The 19152-nt window shown below is 35.9% G+C and overlaps 1 protein-coding gene across 1 annotated transcript in view; it reads right to left on the reverse strand.

Annotated features, from left to right (window-relative positions):
• Nucleotides 1-2840: 2840 nt before the first annotated feature.
• Nucleotides 2841-19152, reverse strand: part of Elapor2 (endosome-lysosome associated apoptosis and autophagy regulator family member 2) — a 146195-nt gene continuing 129883 nt past the window's right edge. The window contains exons 19-22 of the mRNA XM_069996381.1: nucleotides 10122-10248; nucleotides 8108-8286; nucleotides 6977-7142; nucleotides 2841-3438 (exon numbers count right to left, since the gene is read on the reverse strand). Of these exons, the coding sequence (XP_069852482.1) occupies nucleotides 3379-3438; nucleotides 6977-7142; nucleotides 8108-8286; nucleotides 10122-10248 (532 nt within the window). The 3' untranslated portion in view covers nucleotides 2841-3378. The remainder of the gene's footprint in view (nucleotides 3439-6976; nucleotides 7143-8107; nucleotides 8287-10121; nucleotides 10249-19152) is intronic.

Below are 19152 nucleotides of genomic sequence, written 5' to 3' on the forward strand. Positions count from 1 at the left end.
TCTAAAAGTACACTCCATCTTAGCGTCTATGCAATGAGTTAGATGTTGAGATTTTCAAAAAATGTATGCCCTTTAGAACTTCTTGTTTAGGGTCTGCAAACCTGGGATAAAATTCCTACCTACCACAAAATAAAACTGAGTAGGTTTTAGATACTCTGAAGATCTCTTCTTCATATCACCAATGTTAAATGCTAAATGTAAGCAATACATTTGTTGACTTTAAATTGGTTAATGAAATCATCTTCTCACCCTCATCCCAAGGAAATTAATTTCACAAGGAAAAAACAAATAACCTACATATTAGCTTCCCAATAAGACGGACCATGAACCATAGGAAGCGGAGCTCTCAGTAGACATCAAATGACACTTGCCATAAGGATCTTGAAGAAGCACATAGATATATGATCCACCACTCTGAGTACCTGGAGACCCCTGCTGGTCAATGAATGGTACCAAGAAATTCTAAGCCACTTGTTTCGCCCCCCTCCCCGACCCCGCCCTGTCTCCCCTGCCTCCCCCCCCCTCCCCGCACCCCCCCCTACCACCGTCACCTCCTTTGGGAGGAAAATAATGGCAAAAGTCGACACAAAAATACTATGAAATATTTTTAATCCTAGGAAGGATTTGATTATTAGTAACCAAAGAGGAGAAAAGTCCACAATCATAAAATTCAGTCTTTTAAATAAAATGAACATATATCAATTGACTCAGCATTTTTAAATGGCATGATATCATTTATCCATAGAAGACGTGTTCATCTAGTGGAAAAGTGATTTAAATATATTTTTGACAGAGTGCTAGGAGATGTTATAGGTAACAACTCAATAAAGTATTTAAGGCATCAAAGTATGCCTTCTAGAGAAAACAACAAACAACATGTTTTCCTATCACTTGAGGAGAGGGATAAATAACAAATGTCAATTAAAAGTCACAAAAACATAATTATTTTGCTTATGCCTTTCAACATGTCACTAAGTTTTGCAAAGGCTAGACATATAACTAACATGAATTTTATAGCCAGAATTGGTCTGAATATCTTCTTCATGATATTTTCTCTCATATTTCTTCAGCTCTTAGAATAAAATGGCAAGCCACTGGAATCCAAGGGGGGAAAAAAACAGTTCTTTTCCAAAGATAGGACTGTGCTGACAAAATCTACTCAATATCTAAAATTAGAAATAAAATAAATTCTTCAATATCAACTACATTTTGAGAGAGTTCATTAAAATGTAAGGCATTTTTGACACGTCAGAGATTTTAGTCCAGTGACAAGAGAAGAAAGAAACTACCTGGGAGCAAATCCCAATTATCTCTATGGCTTGGAACATACATGTTGAGCACAGCAGAAGTTGAAGAGAGATGTGACAGGTGACTGCAGAAACTTCCTGACTCTGTCCAGCCTGCACAGCTTTACCAGCAGTCCACTGAACAGGTGTATTTTCATTCTTCTGGTTAAATTTTCATCAAGATGGAGAAAGACCTGACAATATTCTGTTATGGGACAAAAATGAGCAATGCCAAAATAATCTCTTCTTTAAAAAAGATTCAGTAAGTTAAGTGCAAAAAAGTTTTATGCTAAGTAACATTCTCCTGAAATTCCACAACAAACAATATTATAATTTTACATATGTCTGTATGTAACACTAGAGGAGTACACAAAACAAGCATTCATCCAAAGATAGCAAAATGAGCAGTGTTTTACCCTCTGGCCACTGAAAACAACTATTCATCTTCTCTCTCTTTCCATTAATATAAAGACAATACCACCTACAGAATCAAACATTACAAGGTATACTTCATTGAAATGTCTGGGGTAAAACATTCAACAAACTTTACTCATGTGCCTTGCCTCTTCAGCCAATCACAAGTCTTTTGAAAAATCCATAAAGATTACTTCTTATGGAAAATAAAGCAGAGCACCTTAGATCTTCATTGGCCAGGATAGTTCCTTCTGTCCCAGTTTTAAAACAAAGTTGAAAGAAAATAGGTCAAATCTACCTTCAGACTTCTTTCAACAAATGATGTCCAAATCATGCGAATACCAGTAACCCATCATTTAAAAAAAACACATAATTTCCTGGATCATTTTAAATAAGAACAATGCATATTTTATAACTGTTTATGACACAATAATTTTCTTATTATAAATAGAATTATATTCATTTTTGAAAATCAAATTGTTGCCTTCTTGGCTTAAAAAATTAAAGCTTCCAACGAAACCATACTCCTTGAAATCATGTAGTAAAAACATTACCAAATAAAGCCAGGTAGCGTGGCACAAAATATGATCCCAACGCTCAAGAGGCTGAGCAGGTTTAAGGAGATCCTGACTACATAACCAAACCTTGTCTCAAATAAATAAATAAATAAATAAATAATCATATAACTTCTGGTTCTTCACAGGAAGGAAGCATCTCACTGATATTTTTCTGGAGATTTCCAAATTATCCCACTGTAGTTGCTCAATGACTCAATATATTGGTATAGTAACCCTTACTTAGGGACAATCATCACACATTCTATACATTCTACCTGATTGTGCAAGTGCTTTTCTCACTAAACTTTTCTGCTCTCTTCATCTTCAAATGCCACACAAAATGTATTTAGCCATTAGACTTCTATATTAACAGATAGTCTGTGTTAATAGAAAGCCAAGACTTCTCCTTTCCTGTTCTGTTTATTTTTTTAAGATTCCTTCAAATTTTCAATCAAACTATTTTTACCAGTTCTAACAAGGCTGAAATTTCAAGGCCATAATAAATTTTAATAACCCAAGCACATGCTAACACTCCCTAAAATATTACAAATAACTTAGCCTTCTGAAATAAGAAAACATACCCTACAGGGAAAAAAAGAAAATTTTATTGTCTTTAACTGTTTACCATTTTAATAGAAAAGATGTTTTCATGTCTATTGGAAATAAATAATGGGAAATATTTTTCCAACTCTTTCTCAAAATACAAAGACAAGACATAAATGGGATCACAAGGCATATGCTCACATCTGCCCTCCAAAACACACTTCTTTTCGGTAGACAGGATAAAGAATAAAAGTTACCCATAAATTCTATGGCATGCATCAGCAGCGCACTGGTGGGCTTGAACTGGGTTTTCAGTCATGTGTATATACAGACAAATCTCTTCCTGAGTAAAGCTACATCTTCAGTTGAGACCCAAATCATCTGTTTCCCCTTATTTGGCAAGGTACTCGACCATGGGATAAGGCAATCAATATCTCTACCTCCTGCCCTTTGCAGAATCATGGCCTCTTTGTGATCACCAACATGACAGGTGTCAGGACAAGCCCTAACATATGGTCCAGTGAAACCAGAGAGCAGGTTTCTCTATTCTCTGAGTCTGAAGTCTACAGCACTTGTCTTCATATATTAGGAGATCTTGAGGATTTCAGTTGAACAGATTCAAAATGATCTTCTTTATCCTAAAGAAAAGGTATTAAACAAAAAAAAACAAGAATCAATTCACCGAAATTCAAATAAGATTTTAGGATCTTATTTCTCCAGAAGGAAAGTTCAAAGAATCATTTTTATCCATGCACCTGCCAGTTGCAATTAGGATTTTACATTTAAAGTAAGGCGACAGACAAAAAACAAATAGCATGGCTACCCTGAAGCGTAGTTTTGACGTCCAAGCGACAAGACAGACAGATCCAAAATAGAAGCAAAAACAGAAGATTGCAATGGATATCAGAAGATGTAGCTTTGATTCCTGTGAAGAAGCAAAACACTGAGACCCTTCCTGGGGACATATGTGGCTTTGGGACTGAAACAAGTAACCTTGACATGCAACTGTGAGCAACACTGAACTGACAGAAACTAAATAATCTCAAATTACTGACATTATTTTACGTTATCTTATGATAAAGTTCTCAAAATAGCATTAAGTTATTTTTAGTAGCATATACTGAAAAATAAGAATACAAACAGCAACAATAAATAACACTAATAAGACATGAGAGCATTTGAATTCACTGATACATTTCAGGAAATTAATCTATTGAAATAAATTATTGTGTTAGTGGAAAACAATAAATAGAAGGCAGGGTTTCCAAAATGTTTTAATTATTAAACTTTGAAAAAGCACTCTAAAAACTTCTGGAAACACAAGAGGAAAGAGAACAGGATTATTTTTAAAATAAGAAAATCAAGACTTAAGTATGTAGCTTAGTGGTAGAGAACTGACTAGCATAAGCAAGATCCTGGTTTCATCCCAACCATGAGGAAGAAGAAAGGAAATAGGATAAGAAAGGTAGAGAGATATTAATAACTTTTTAGGGTATCTGACATGAGATAGAAAGGAAACTGATTTTTGTGGCTGTTTCTTGAAAATAAATTTGAAAATAAAATCAACATGATCTTGATGGAAGGGAAAGCAGACATCTGTTGGTTATCCTCAAGGTAACATTTGAAGGAAAACACTGACAACCCTTTATCCAATCACGTTGGGATCATGGGGCTTTCCATGCCACATTGTCAGCATTCCTGCAGAATCTTGCTCCTTTGCTGCTGAGGCAGTAGAATGTACACATGTGCATTATGGATACGTTCATAATTAGCCAAGCAGTACCACCAATAGATTAGAAGGTCTGAAAGTAGAAACTAGATCTCCTCAATTTTTAATCCCAACACTACAGGTAAGTTGTCAATCCGTGGATATGAAAATATATAAAAATACAACATTGTAGGGGAAAAAGCCTGATTAGAAATCAGGAGGCACAGATTTCGAATCCCTACCTAGTCCTTGTGGACTGTAAGTGAGCCTCTACAGATTTCAGTTCATAGGATTTCAGTTCATTCTCATGTTGAATAAGGACATACACAAGGCAGACTATGGATGCTCTTAATTCCAGAATCTATTCCCAAGCTCCCAGTAGCTTATCACTCCTGCCGTGGCAGCACTCCTTATCGATGCTCAAGACATCTCCTCTTACTCTTACCATACTAGGTAACCATGCACATCATGCACACGTGAGATCTCTCCTCCAATCATCTAATGTCTAACATAAGAACTGTTTCTAATTTGATATAAAACCCAAACCTCGCAAAGCATCTTACAGTTTCTCATGAATGACAACGAAATAAACAAATACTTTTGTTTCTTTTAAAAAACTGAATGGTATTTTTCAACTTCTGGAAGAAATACATACATAAACAGATATTTTTATATGCAATGCAGCATTGGGAAGATTCATAGCAAGGTATGGATTTTAGAACACAATTGGGGATATGTAAGAAATCTCTACATGATACAACTAAAAACTTAGAAGCATTTTTTTGGCCAATTGTGGCACCTGAACTCTGGGCCTGGGTACTGTCCCCCTCGGCTCTTCAGTTCAAGGTTAGTGCTCTACCACTTGAGCCACAGCGCCACTTCCAGCTTTTTCTGCTTATGTGGTGCTGAGGAGTCAAACCCAGGGCCTCATGCATGCAAGGCAAGCACTCTACCACTGAGCTACTCCCAGCCTCCTCAGAAGCATTTTTGCTTTTGAAATCATGCATAACAAACTTTGACAAAGGCAACACACAATAAGACCTGTACAATGCTAGTCACAGCAGCTTTATTCACAGTTTAAACACTAGAAAAGACACTGAACAAATAAACACATTTAGTTTATCCATGCAACAGAATGTCATTCTTGAATGAAAGAAAATCTACTAATCAACACAGCAAGATGGATGAGTCTCGAAAAAACGTTTTCAGAGTGACAATTGTATAAAACACTACATATTGTACAACTGCGATTATATTAAGCTCTAAACAGATACATACAGTTTAAAAGACATCAGAATCATTTAATTGGGGGGATGAGGAGTTGACTCTATGCTAAAAGACATGAAGTTACTTACCAAAGATATCACTAGCATTCCAAACCTTGACAGAATTTGGAGTTTTACAAGTATTCACATATTCCAAAATTCAGAATTGTAGGAATACTTGTGATTTTATGTACTTCACATTAAAATGTCTAACTCTCATAAATTATATGTGTTTTAGAGGATGGATTTGCATTGAAGCCCACAACTTGCTCTGGAACATCAAATAATGACAGACTTTCCAACAAATAAAGGAAAGTAGAAGAAAATAGTTACTAAACAATTTCAATAAAATCTTTTGTTACTTGTCTGTCTTTCTGTAAATCATTTGGATATGCATTTTCTTCTCTGCTTCATTCTACTTTTATCTTGAATGAATATGCTAGTGATTTGTATCTTTTAAGTCAATGATGACAAATGTCAGTAAAATGTGTTTTCAAACAATACTCAAGGCCTTGCAGTAATTTGGCAACAGTAATTATGCCAGAGCCAACAAAAGTGACAGCACCTGATAGGTTGCCTGAAATGCTTTTGTCATTATTTTGTTTTCTGTATGAAAACTAATCTTATAAATAAACACAAGAAGTATGGGTGAGCATGGGATAATTTTTTGTTTTAGAAAGTTATAAAACATTGTCTTTGTAAAAAGTAATATTTTCAATACTTTACTTGAAATGTATTATTAAAAGATACTAATTCAAATACTGTACATTCTTACTAGTTCTCTTACTCCAAACAGCTGTGGTTAATTGCTTTCTATGCAAACACTAGAATCAATATGTATCTAGTAGCAATATGATATTTGTTTTCACTTACTCTTGGACCTAATGACACATGAGCACACAGTTATCCAATTTGTTGAAGCCACAAAGTCACACAGTACTCTGATACTTTGACATATGAAAATTTCTCATGTAACTACTTATTTGTTCTGTATAAAGTTGTTTCTACTTTTTAAGCAGTTAAAATGGTGCTGCAGTATGTATTCTTACATTTCTATTATGTACTTCAAAGAATATTTCTGTTGGACAAATATGAATTAAGATATAAATATGTTGAATGGCAGAACTTGCAGGAAAAAAAATAGGTTAAAATGATTCCTAATTATAAATGCTCAGAAACTCCAGATTAAAATTCTATTCTCACCTTTGTTGCCAAAGATTTCAGTTTTCTCAATAGTGACTGTTTATTAGAATATACAATTTCTTCTTCATTATCTTCTCCTTCCATAATAGCACAACTGTCTGCAGCTGGGAGCTCACATTCTTTTGAATTAGTTGTCATAATTAGTTTGGAATACTTGTACTCCAGTCTAGGCAATAAATACAGAAACAGGAAATTTATCCTAATAATAAATGAGTACTCATTATAGGTGGTCTTATTCTAGCTCATCAAATTGTCTTATAATTAATTGTTCCACCAACATATTTCCATCACCTATGGCCAGACATATACTCATTTACCAATTACCTACATAAAATATTTCCCAATTTCCCAGGATGTCATAGAATCAGTTCAATGCAGTCCATTTTATCAGTTGCTTTAAAGGGACTAATTTGCCTAATTAGGAAGGTCATTTGTAAATGAATAAAAGCATTAAGGCCTGAATATGTTTCCTTAATTTATTAATATGTAGATATCAAATCACTATTATGTTTTCTAGAGTTTACATACAAGTGACATGATTTTTACTGTTAATTTTTATACTTAACATATTGTTTCAGATATTTCAATTGTCCCTACATATTAGAATATAAATTCCCCACATCCTGAGGTGAGAATCATAGTAAAATAAATTCAGACCATGTAACAGATCAATACACATTCAGGTATTAGACTCAAGATTCAACCCATATTCTTGGAGACTTGTAGTATAAATGTGCTATTTTGCTTATATACTAAGTTCATGTCCTTGCAAATATCTTCCCACAAGAAATTTAGAAAAAGAAAAGATAGAGGAAAAAAAAGATAGCATGCAGTTATAAAAAGGAAAACAGACCCAGACTAACTCTGCTTTCCAATCTCATCTCTGCTGCCTAGGTAAATTGCAGTTTTCAGTTTGCTTTGTTTTATAATAAATGAGTCTGAATCCATGAAATCTGATATCCTATGAGCTTTCTATTACCTAATGATAGGCCTTTCCTGTAACTCCTTCACTGGAATAAATTTCTTGTGATTCTGAGATGATCTACTGAATACAGTAATTAAGCCTAAAATGTTCACAACATAAACAAAGCCCCTAGTTCTTAAGTGATCATTCCAATGAGGTTTACTTACTTCTGATTCTTTTTCCAGAAGTAGCAAGTGAGAGCCACCAGCAAAACAGCTGTGAAAGCTCCCACACCTGCTCCCACTTTGAGCCAAAAGTCAACTGTTTCACATGTGGACAACTTTTTCTCAGGCAAAGCAATGCCTTTGGTGCACCATTTAGGTTCATTCCATACATATAGGGTTTCCTTATAAAAATGAAAAATAGGAAAAAAATGAGACTTAGGTTCAATTGTTAAAGCTAGATTTCTTATTGGGTCAATTTCTTGTGTAGAAGAAAAAACAATTGGTTAATTCTTATTCATCATAGGTATAGAGGATTATTCCAAATTAATGTAATGAAATCTATGGAAAGAAGGGATAAAACACAGAGAAGAGTATGTGAAGTCATAAAAAATGAAATGAAAATGGTATGTGAAGCAGTTGAATAAAAATGATTAAAAATGGACCCATCTTTTATGCAGTTTTCCTCAAATTTGTATAATCTCTTAGTTCTTAATCATGTTTTTGAATGAAAACTTAGATTCTTGATTTAGCATTAATTGGAATGGATTTCACTCATACAGCATGGATACACATTGACTCAACAAGCCACTTCCCTGAGAAGAGAAGAACCTGATTCCAGGGCACGTTGGTTTCACCAGGCCTAGTCAAGTTGGGTGTCTAACATGAAAATAAGCAAACAGATCATGCCCTCATGCCAAATCATGGAGGACATTGTTCTAGGTCACCAATACGTACCTATGCCGGGCATTCTCGCCTTCCCATAATGGGTGAATAAATTCCTTTAGGGCAATATTTCCCAAATACCAAATCACAATTAACCAGCCACCAATTAAAATCAATGTACTGGGTCTTGAATAGCAATTTTGGAATAAATAAATCAAGAGTTCAATGTGCAATTCAACAGACAGTGATCCACAGCAATTTGCATGAAGATTAAATGACCCAGAGCTCTGTAAAAGGACTTTAGTGGTTGAATTGGTTTTAGTCCATGACAACTGTAGCATTTTCATAGAGCAAATGAATTTTGTTTAAGATAGGTCATATTTGTATAAGAATGATGAGGCAGGAAATACAGAGGCATACTCAAATTCAGTTGTTGTATCTCTAAGTATAAATTATGACAATGCAGAGGAAAATGTCAGCTCTAGTCAGAAAATGTTGATTACCTTCAAAGTACATTCTATCAAGAAAAAAGAAGATTGTGCAAGATTTTGTTTTGACTTTGCCACATGAATACCACCCAACAAAAAGGCAAAGATCTAATGTCTAGTGACCACTTTCTAAACATCTTAGAACTTTAAAAGTACACAGAGATTAATAAACACAGAATGTTTAACTTTTCAGTAGGCTCCTCAAAAGCTAGCAAAGAAAAAAGAAATCAAGCAACTGGAAAAAATCTTATTCATTCTATTCATGATAAAACCTTATCTGTTCATCTGTCCACATATCATTGAAAATAATAAAATGGCTAACACTGCAATTTGAAAGATTAATCCCCCCACAGCATGCAGGGGGATTAAGATAACTTTGATGATCAGTTTTAAAATATCTGTCAGTGATTATGCAGCTTCGCTGTGCATCTTTACGACTTCATGACTTTAGCTATAATGCTTAATATTCACTTGAAACCTAGTATAGATTTTGAGATGCAATTTGATAAGAACACATTCATTGCAAGTTCCATAACTCTTTGTTTCTATAAGCTATGCATGGGGGACTTTAATTTTATAAATTTAACTTCATATACCTCTGTGTTTCATATATTTTTAGAATTGGGGCACGTACACGTCCTGTCAACATAAAGTGAAAATGTATAAAGAATGGCTCAGAAAAAAAGAAAGAAAGGAACTGTCTGATTTTAAAAAGTAAATAGACCTATTGCAATATGTTGCAACTACTATTTTTTTTTCAATCAGGAGGTTTTCTTATCCAAAGAAATCCACCACTGATATATTGGGAAACATGGTAAAAGTTGTTATTTCAACATGATATCTATGTAGATGGGTATGGGTCTTACCTGAAATCCTCTCTTACAGGCTCCTTCAATCTCATGAAAGTCATGTTCTGTGCACAGAGGGCATGCTTCAACACTTTCCCACAGGAAGTAGAATGTACATCCATCACAGGTACCTGCTGGACATTTGCTAAAATGAAAAATGAAAAGTAACAGCTTTTATAATATATTCAATCTGGTCATATCAGCCCTTGAGGCCCTGCTGCATCCTGGGGAACATGTGGGTGCCGAAGGAAAATAAACCCAAAGGAGATGAGAGAGTTTTCTGTACCTGGTTGGATGCCTGGAATAAAAAGATAGCAACAGGTATTATGAAGATGTGAAGACTCTGAGGACATTATACTTTGTGGAACATGGGAAAATCAAATGATACAGCTGCTTTGGAAGAGTCTGATAGTCCTTCAAACAATTATTAAATCTGTCACTGCCATTTGACCCAGCATGTCCATTCCTGGGAATATACCCAAGGCAAATGAAAATTTATGTTCACAGAAAATCCGGTACATACATGTTCAGAGCAATATTATACATAATAGCCAAGGGGTAGAAATAATCCAAATGTTTGTCAAGAGATAAATGGATTCATAAAATGTAAAATATCTACACAATGGAGCCACACCTGTAATCCTAGCTACTCAGCAGACTGAGATCTGAGAATTGGGTTCTAAGCCATTCTGGACAGGAAAGGCCATGAGACTCTTATCTCCAATCAAAAATGTGGAAGTAGAGTTGTAGAGTTCTAGGGTTGAACAAAAAGCTTAGGAACAGCACCCAGGCCCTGAGTTCAGGCCCCAGGACAGGTACACACACACACAAAAATCCATACAATAGAATATTATTGGCCATAAAAAGGAATGCACAAATAACCATACTAAGTGAATAAAATAAAATAGGTACAATATCCCACATATTACAATAATGCTACCCTCATGGAAGTTCACAACAGGAAAGTCAGAAAGATGACTGCTTAGGGCTAGAAAGGAACACCTAAAGTGCTCAGGTTTTCCTTTAGAGGTGATTAAGATGTTATAAAATTGATTACAGAGATAGTTTTATATGTGTGTGTGAATAATATAAGCAAAACACTGACTTTTATGCTCTACATGGGTAAACTGTATGATACACAAAGTATATCTCTACAAAGCTATTTTTAAAATACTAAATACAGAAACAGATTATACTCTCTGAAAGTTTCTTAGTAGCCATGATGTAAAAGATGAGTCTAGAATATTTAGTCAGACAAAATGGGAATAAAAAGCAAAGAAACTAGCATAAAGAGAGCTAATGGTAGGATATTACAGGAGGGGTCACAGTTGCTGAAGCTCCAGAACAGGGCAGTGAGTACTCACAGAGGAATACGTGTTGAGAGGCCTCAAGTGATAACAAGTTGTAGTTTCTGTTGAAGGGAGATGCTTTAGTGACAGAATGACACATAGAGGCTGGGGGAAAATATAAAAAATTTTAACACAAACAAACCAGCAAACCAAATCAGCCAGGCACTAGTGGCTCACACCTGTAATCCTAGCTGCTCAGGAAGCTGAGATCTGAGAATTGGGGTTCAGAGCCAGCACGGGCAGAAAAGTCCCTGAGACTCTTAACTCCAATTAACCACCAGAAAATCAGAAGTGGTGCTGTGGCTCAAGGGGTAGAGCACTCGCCTTGAGCTGCAGAGCTCAGGGACAGTATTCAGGCCCAGAGTTCAAGCCCCATGATCAACAACAACAACAAAAATACTCTAAAGAAAAAAATCAAAATGGAGTTCTGGCTTGAGTGTGAGAGCCCAAGCCTTGAGCAAAAGCAGCTCAGGAGCCGCGCTCAAGTCCTGAGTTCAAGTCCCAGGACCAACACACTACACACACAATTCTAATGTGAACAAACCGGCAAACCAATCATCAGGTCAACATACAGCTCACTAATACAAATGATTTTGCAACATTGGCAACTGCTTTCGCCACTGCCGTTGATGGAGAGGTTTAGATACAAGGTAAGGACTGCCAGGATCCACATGTCAGGCAGAGCCTGAAGGGAGATTTTCTGGAAACACTGCTTTCTCAAGGGTGGGCTCATTATATCAATGTGCCTCTTTCAATTTAAAGACAGAAACACCGCATGTCTCAAAATTAGCTTGCTATTACTGGGTAAAGAATGCTTACTGATTAAAGCCAGAAGCTATGTGGAAAGTTTCTAGTAAGAATAGCTGTTTTGTTCGTGAATTCATTAACACTAGAGGAATGTTGTTGTCTTCATTTATCGACCATACTTCCAGCTCACTTCAGACAAATCATGTAAATATAGGTTTCTTCTGATAATGGTTTTAGACCTTGGGTGGTGCCAAATGCAGGACTCTTGAAACACTTACCAGCAAATTAATAGACACAAAATAATGAGAATCAAAAATCAAATTTCCTAAAAGTCTAACTACAAATGCATTTTTAATGAAACTATATTTTTCAGTCTACCAACAAAAAGTCATAGTTAACAAATACATTCTAAGACACCCTAAAATATAAAACTAAAGAAACTATGCAAGCGGGGCGCTGGTGGCTCACGCCTGTAATCCTAGCTACTCAGGAGGCTGAGATCTGAGGATCGCGGTTCAAAACCAACCCGGGAAGCAGAGACCGTGAGACTCCTATCTCCAATAAACCACCAGAAAACCGGAAGTGGCACTGTAGCTCAAGTGGTAGAGCGCTCGCCTTGAGCTGAAGAGCTGAGGGACAGCGCCCAGGCCCAGAGTTCAAGCCCCACGACAAACAAAAAAAAAAAGAAACTATGCATCTTTGAACTGACCTATTTTCACCTGTCAATCTTCCCAGAATATGTAGGCTGTAGACTAAGTACATATGGGTTGGATGTAAATAAGAACAGCCTTTCTTATGACAGAAGACCTTGGGGGAAGGGGGTTGTTTGGTCAGAGCTAAGAATTATGGCAAAACATGATTCTGAAAAAATAGCTTAACCCTTATCTTCATTGATTATATGTAAAAAGGGAGTCACAAGCCAAATACTGGTAGCTGACACATGCAATCCTAGCTATTCAAGACACTGAGACCTGAGAATCGCAGTTCAGCGCCAGCCCAGGCTCTGTGAGTTGTGGTTCCAAGTGAGAGCCAAAGAGCTCAGGGACAGCACCCAGACCCTGAGTTCAAGGCCTCCTGAGTGCAAAAATAAAAGGAGTAATAAATATTTTCAGACTAAGAAGTTTGAAAAGAGAAGAAGATAGAATAGATAAAAGCCATGTCACAGAAAATATTTTCCCTACTTTCTAGGTTAGTCAAAGCATCTCAAAGTTATTGTTTTTAAAATACTTGGTGGCTGACAAAAATATCTCCAAAGATTGTTATTTGCATAATAATGATTTACAACCTTAAAGGTAATTATATTTTCTGTTCACTTGGTAAAATATAAAATCTTTACCCCCAGGCTATTTTCTGCTTTTTTTTTTCCAAACAACAAAAGGATATCAAGATATACTTTTGTAAACTGCTTTGTTAAATGGCAACTCCTTTGTACAATTACATAAAGTAATATAAAAAAATTTCAAAAGGCTTATAAAAGGAAGAAAAGTGAACTACTTACCAAGAGAAAACTAAAAGAACAAGTGTTAACATTTGGCAGGGGGGTTGGGGGGGAGTACTTAAACCTCTTGAGAGAAGACTCCAGTTAGAGTAACACTTCTAACTGGGCATTGAAATAATTGTTTTCCCACAAATGTTTCAACATTTTCTCCTCTCTGCCTTAGTTTTTCATTTATCAAAATTGAATACCTACCCTATTGGCTTCACATGGTAGATTTAATGGATTAAATAAGAGAACAATTTTGGAAAGTTTAAAGCACTGCAAAAATATAAAAGACTATTAACAGCACACATCTCATCACTTTCTAGAGAACTAAAAGAAGAAATGCAACTAAAAATTCGAGAGATTGCTGTAATTTATAAGGCTGTCATTGAGTCTCAAAACATCACAGTGATTCAGTACTATTCTTTTAAAAGAAACTTAGATTGAAAGGAGTTTAGAATTGATTTATTTTTTTAACCCCATGAGTCATTTAAAATGTGGCACATTCCAATTTGATCCTTTGTTATAAATGTTTCCATTTGAATCAAGTTTTCCCTGTGAAGCAAGGATGTATGAAACAATAACAATTTCAGCTCTCACTTATAAAATTAAAATAGCAAGGAAAATGCACCAGAGGAAAAAAATAATAATTTATTTTATCAAGTCAGAAGATAAAAGCAAATAGTAAAACAGAAACATGCATGATTACCAAATATTTGATTTTTTGTTAACTATGTACACCACTGCCATTTCTATGTCCCCCTTTAAAGTTGAATGCAGAGAACCCACAATTTGCATTTCCTTTATATTCTGTGGGTTATTAAATTGTCACAGATAGTGATCAAATGCATAAAGAGGAGTACATGGGGAAGGATGCAAACATGATCCATAGCTTGCAAGGCTGAGATTCTTCAGGATGTGTCCATATTAGACATACGTTACAAATTCTAGGTAGGCAAATGACCAATTGAAAGGGTAACTGTGTGGACCTGATGTTATAGATAAATAAGGAAAAGACTTCCCAGTTTCTTTACTTGACTTCTGAGACTGTCTTATGAATTGGGTTGGCATTGATGATGTATAGGAATTCAGAGGAATCCATGTGTAGTTCTTAAATACCATAAAAGGACCCACTTCTTGGGAATATAACTAGACAGATCACCAAACTATTTGAATCGTCTTTTAAATAAATCATCTCTTCTAAAGCAGGGTCAACTTGGTTAATATCATGAACTCATGGAGGAGAATCTTTTCTTACAACCTAACGCCATATCATTACTTGTTTATATAGTTTATAAGTTAGTGTTAGTTTGTTTTCCAAAACGTGACTCAGAATTCAAAGTTGAAAAACATAATCTACACTGCCAGTACTTTTATTCTACTAAAATATTTTCAGGAAATTCTGGGGAAAGGCCGGTCTTGGCTGCCTAGAACATTTATCATGTGGTGTCAATGTACCATTGTCACATGAGGCTTTTGTGGGCTTTGTAGAGCCCCATGTCAGGGTACTCAAACTGTTACCCTCTGGCCAGGGTGATGCTATCTCTAATCTGCCATTGGTGATTTCTTTCAGCTTTAGCATCACAAGAAACTCCACCTTTCTCTGCTGAGGATGTCTTTTCATGGCAAGAAATACTTTTGTGTAAGATCCATAAAACACCACTGTACTTTGTTTCAGTTTTTTTGGAAAAGCTGAAGTCACTTATAAGTATGTCTTAGTCTATTAAACTGCTATAACAAAATACACTAAACGGAGTAACCTAAAAACAGCAAGAACATGTCTCAAATTTCTAGAGGCTGGGAAATCCAAGATGAAAGTGCCAACAGATTCAGTGTGGAGTGAGGGCTTGTTTTCTCTGCTCCATAGGCATTGCTTACCTTGCTGTGCCCCACCCAGCAGAAAGGGCTAAGTAGCTCTCTGGCTTCCCTGAGATCAGGGTGCTCCTTCCACTAGGATTGGCAGAGCCCTCATGACCTAATAACTCTCAGACTCACTGCCTTCTAGCAGCTTGGTTTTAGAATTAGATCATGTTTTTACAACCAATTAATTTGGGGAGATACCCACGTACAGAGTTTGAGCATACTTCTTAGAACCAGGAATATAAAGTTATACAGGCCTCCTGCAAGAACTTCCTTTTCTAAGGAGTCTGGCATCTTGAATTAACATAAGTCAGCACCTGATTAAGATTACAGCAGCTGCAGATTCTATATCTTCTTTAGTGGAAAAACAATGCCATTTCCCTTATCTTAAAATTGATCCTAATACTTTATCTTTTGTGATACTGTTATATCATCTCTTAAAATTACTTATTAGTGGTTATTATAATAGCATCAGCTAGTTCATATTAGACATCTTCCCATTGATTGATCACAATAGCTTCTAGTGATTTATGTGTATTCAAGATGCTTTTATATGTTCTACAAATCTACTTGGTTTCAACATTTTAGGTTGTATTGCCTTTTTAATTTACCAGGCACAGATTTCGATATGAACCTGTCCATAATATTATATAGAGAAAAGATAACAAAGAACTCATTTAATCATCTTTCTCTGACTGCTAACAATTTAAAATGAATAAACTTTTTGCTAGAATTCTACAAATATAATATTAAATATTACCGAATACTATATTATATTCCCAGTAAATCTGGTGGTTTTGATGTAAAGACTCTAAATCAGAGCCTGTGGCATAAGCTCCTGGTGTATTTAAACCATGAACATTATCCGGACAGAGCTATAAAGCATCCCTCGTGAGAAACAGTATATTCGGAGGTCACACTGATAACGAATTTGGGCTTTCAAGAGGTTTAGGCAAAACAATTTCATACTGATTTATAATGTACTTTTAAGCAGCTAAATATAAATTTGCAAGAGAGAAAGAAAGACAGATACAGGTGACACTTTTAACTTTAATTCATAGTATTCATAAAGACAGCTTGATTGAGGGAAGGTAACTCATTTAAAAGAAGGCATGAATAACTCATAGGTCAGCTGAGTTATGAACCATGATAAATGCGCTGTTCACCTCTGCTTATTGTGCTTCTTTGCAAGACTCTGTTCATGAGGAATTAGAAGGCAGAAATGGCAAGAAGAAAAGGCAAGATGGCATGAAAAGAGCAAGAGACATTAGAAAATCATTCCATCTTGACTGTGCTGTTAGATGTCTTCGCACCCCAGGGCCTCAATGCTTCCGACTGTGTGAAATGAGTGGGTTTAACTCAAGGACCTCACAGATATTACTACCCTGCTATTTCAGAGTCAAAATGATTCCCTTTGCCTGCTTTCTAACAGTCTTTAATATAACCTTCATGCTAAAATTTCTTACATCTTTGCTCTTTGGATAGACAAAGAGCTTACCCACTACCTAAGATTTTGATTCAAGATTGATGAAGCCTGGCAGGGGATCTATTTAGGGATATTAGCAGTTTCTTACATTAGCAGTTTATTCTCTGCCCAAGGAACACATTTCACTAAAAATATCTCAAACGTCCATTCCAGTTGTTAGACTTCATATGCCACAGACACCATACTGATACATTTTCATCTAAAATGTCTCACACCCTCCAGAATTGTGAAATTAGAAACCAGACCAAACAGACAGGTTGTGGTTTCCAATTGCAGAGGAATAGGCAGCCTGCACAATGTGATGCTCCCTCCCTCAAATTCACATGTGACACGGGGGTGGGGGGGAATGCATATTGTCTCCCCTCCCTTCTTAAGACATCATTTCCCAGGGTCTAAGGGTCTTTTGAGAATTTCCCAGGAAACCAAGATTCAGAGCCTCTATCCACATTACTACTGCTGAAGTCACATTCTTGGTCAAGAAGGAGAATTCCTGAGGGTGGCATCCTTACACTGCTGTGTCTCCCTGAGACTTCTTGGTCAGTAAGAAGCCTCTCAAAGCCAAAAGTCTGATTAGCATCTTTCTCTCTTCCCTGGAGACCTTAAAGCTTCCAAAAATGCAAAACAAACCCCTTCAAAAGTATCTTGAGAAATCCAGCTATGTCAACATTTCTTTCCTATTAGCAGAAAAATCTCTATTCAGCCCTGAAGCTATTTTAAAAAAAAAAAAATCTAATTTAATTTTAGGACTCACTGCTGTCTCATGTTCTGATCCCAGAGCTCCCCCTTGTGCCCTGATGGGAAATTGATTCAAGAGAAAACTAAAGGTCATTTGGACTGTGCAGATCAAGTAATTCCTTACTGCTGCTATGTGTCCACCTCAATTACCATCCCAATTCCAATTAAAATGTTATCAAGAACCACATGAAGGACCACACCCTGAACACTGATCTTTTAACTTAGTGTTTTTAGTAAACTAAGATGCAAGAAGAAAAAAATTAGAATTGTAGGGGGAAAAAGGAATAAATAAAATTATAGGATGTAAGTTAAGACAAATGTTTTTCAAGTTTAAGTATGCATCATAATTGACATGATTTTTTAAAAAATATTCAGATGCTCAGCACTAAGATGTTCTGTACATTTCAAAAATCAATTTTAAAAATAGATGCTCAAAGGTTTTCTGCAAAGAACATGAAGTTTCCGAAGTGACAAAGATTGCCAAAGGTCAAAAGAAAAACTTAATATTTTCTTCCACATTAGGAAAATTTTGGTTGCCAACTGCTATCATTTAAACTCCCGAGACTGTTTTCAGGAAATGAGTCTTGGGGGAGGGAATAGACAGGATGGAGAATAATGCGAGGAATTACTCTGATCAAGAAACATTGAATGAACTGTAAGAAATGAAACCAGGTTTTTATTCCTTTGTTGCTGTTATAGTTTTCTGTAGCTTTTGTCTTGTTTGTAGGTTTATCTCTTTGGGGGAACACAGAAATGGCGGGACAAAGGGTGAACAAATGTGCAATGATAGTCACTAGACACTGCTGAAAATTAACTATACCACTTGTTGGAAGGGAGGTCGGAAGGGAAAAACTTGGAGAGAGCCAAAAAGAGGTGACATTGTTCAAAAAGAAATGTACTCATTACCTGACCTACATAACTGTAACCCCTTTGTACAACACCTTTACAATAGCAAGAAGTAAAAATATATTGAACACTTAGATGGACACATTAAATTGTAACCTCTTGTATAGCGTTTTGAAGTTCAGAAAGAGAGAATTATTTTAAAAAATCAAAATTTGCCTGGATGAGTCAGACAATCATTTGTTTTCCAAAGGTCACACCTCATATTTAGAAGCACCACCTTTAGTCAGAGACCTGGAAAGAGCTTCAGGGTTATCAAGATAGACTCAGATGATTCATAGATGGTCTGATAAAGACCCTCAAAGTACTATCGTCAGTAGGATGAGCACCTGAACTCAAAGCTACTAGTGGACTAGTAGCTTCCTCTGATGAGACTGAGGAAGACCTGTGCTTTTGTTGCTGGAATCTTTGAACATATCTTTTTTCATAAAGGCAGAGGTTGGTGGAAGAATCCTTTCTCATTCCAAAGCATCTGCCTCTTCCTGTTCC

This window comes from Dipodomys merriami, unplaced genomic scaffold (genome assembly GCF_024711535.1).
Source record: "Dipodomys merriami isolate MVZ:Mamm:240054 unplaced genomic scaffold, mDipMer1.0.p SCAF_5, whole genome shotgun sequence".
In the NCBI taxonomy this organism is placed as follows: Eukaryota; Metazoa; Chordata; class Mammalia; order Rodentia; family Heteromyidae; genus Dipodomys; species Dipodomys merriami.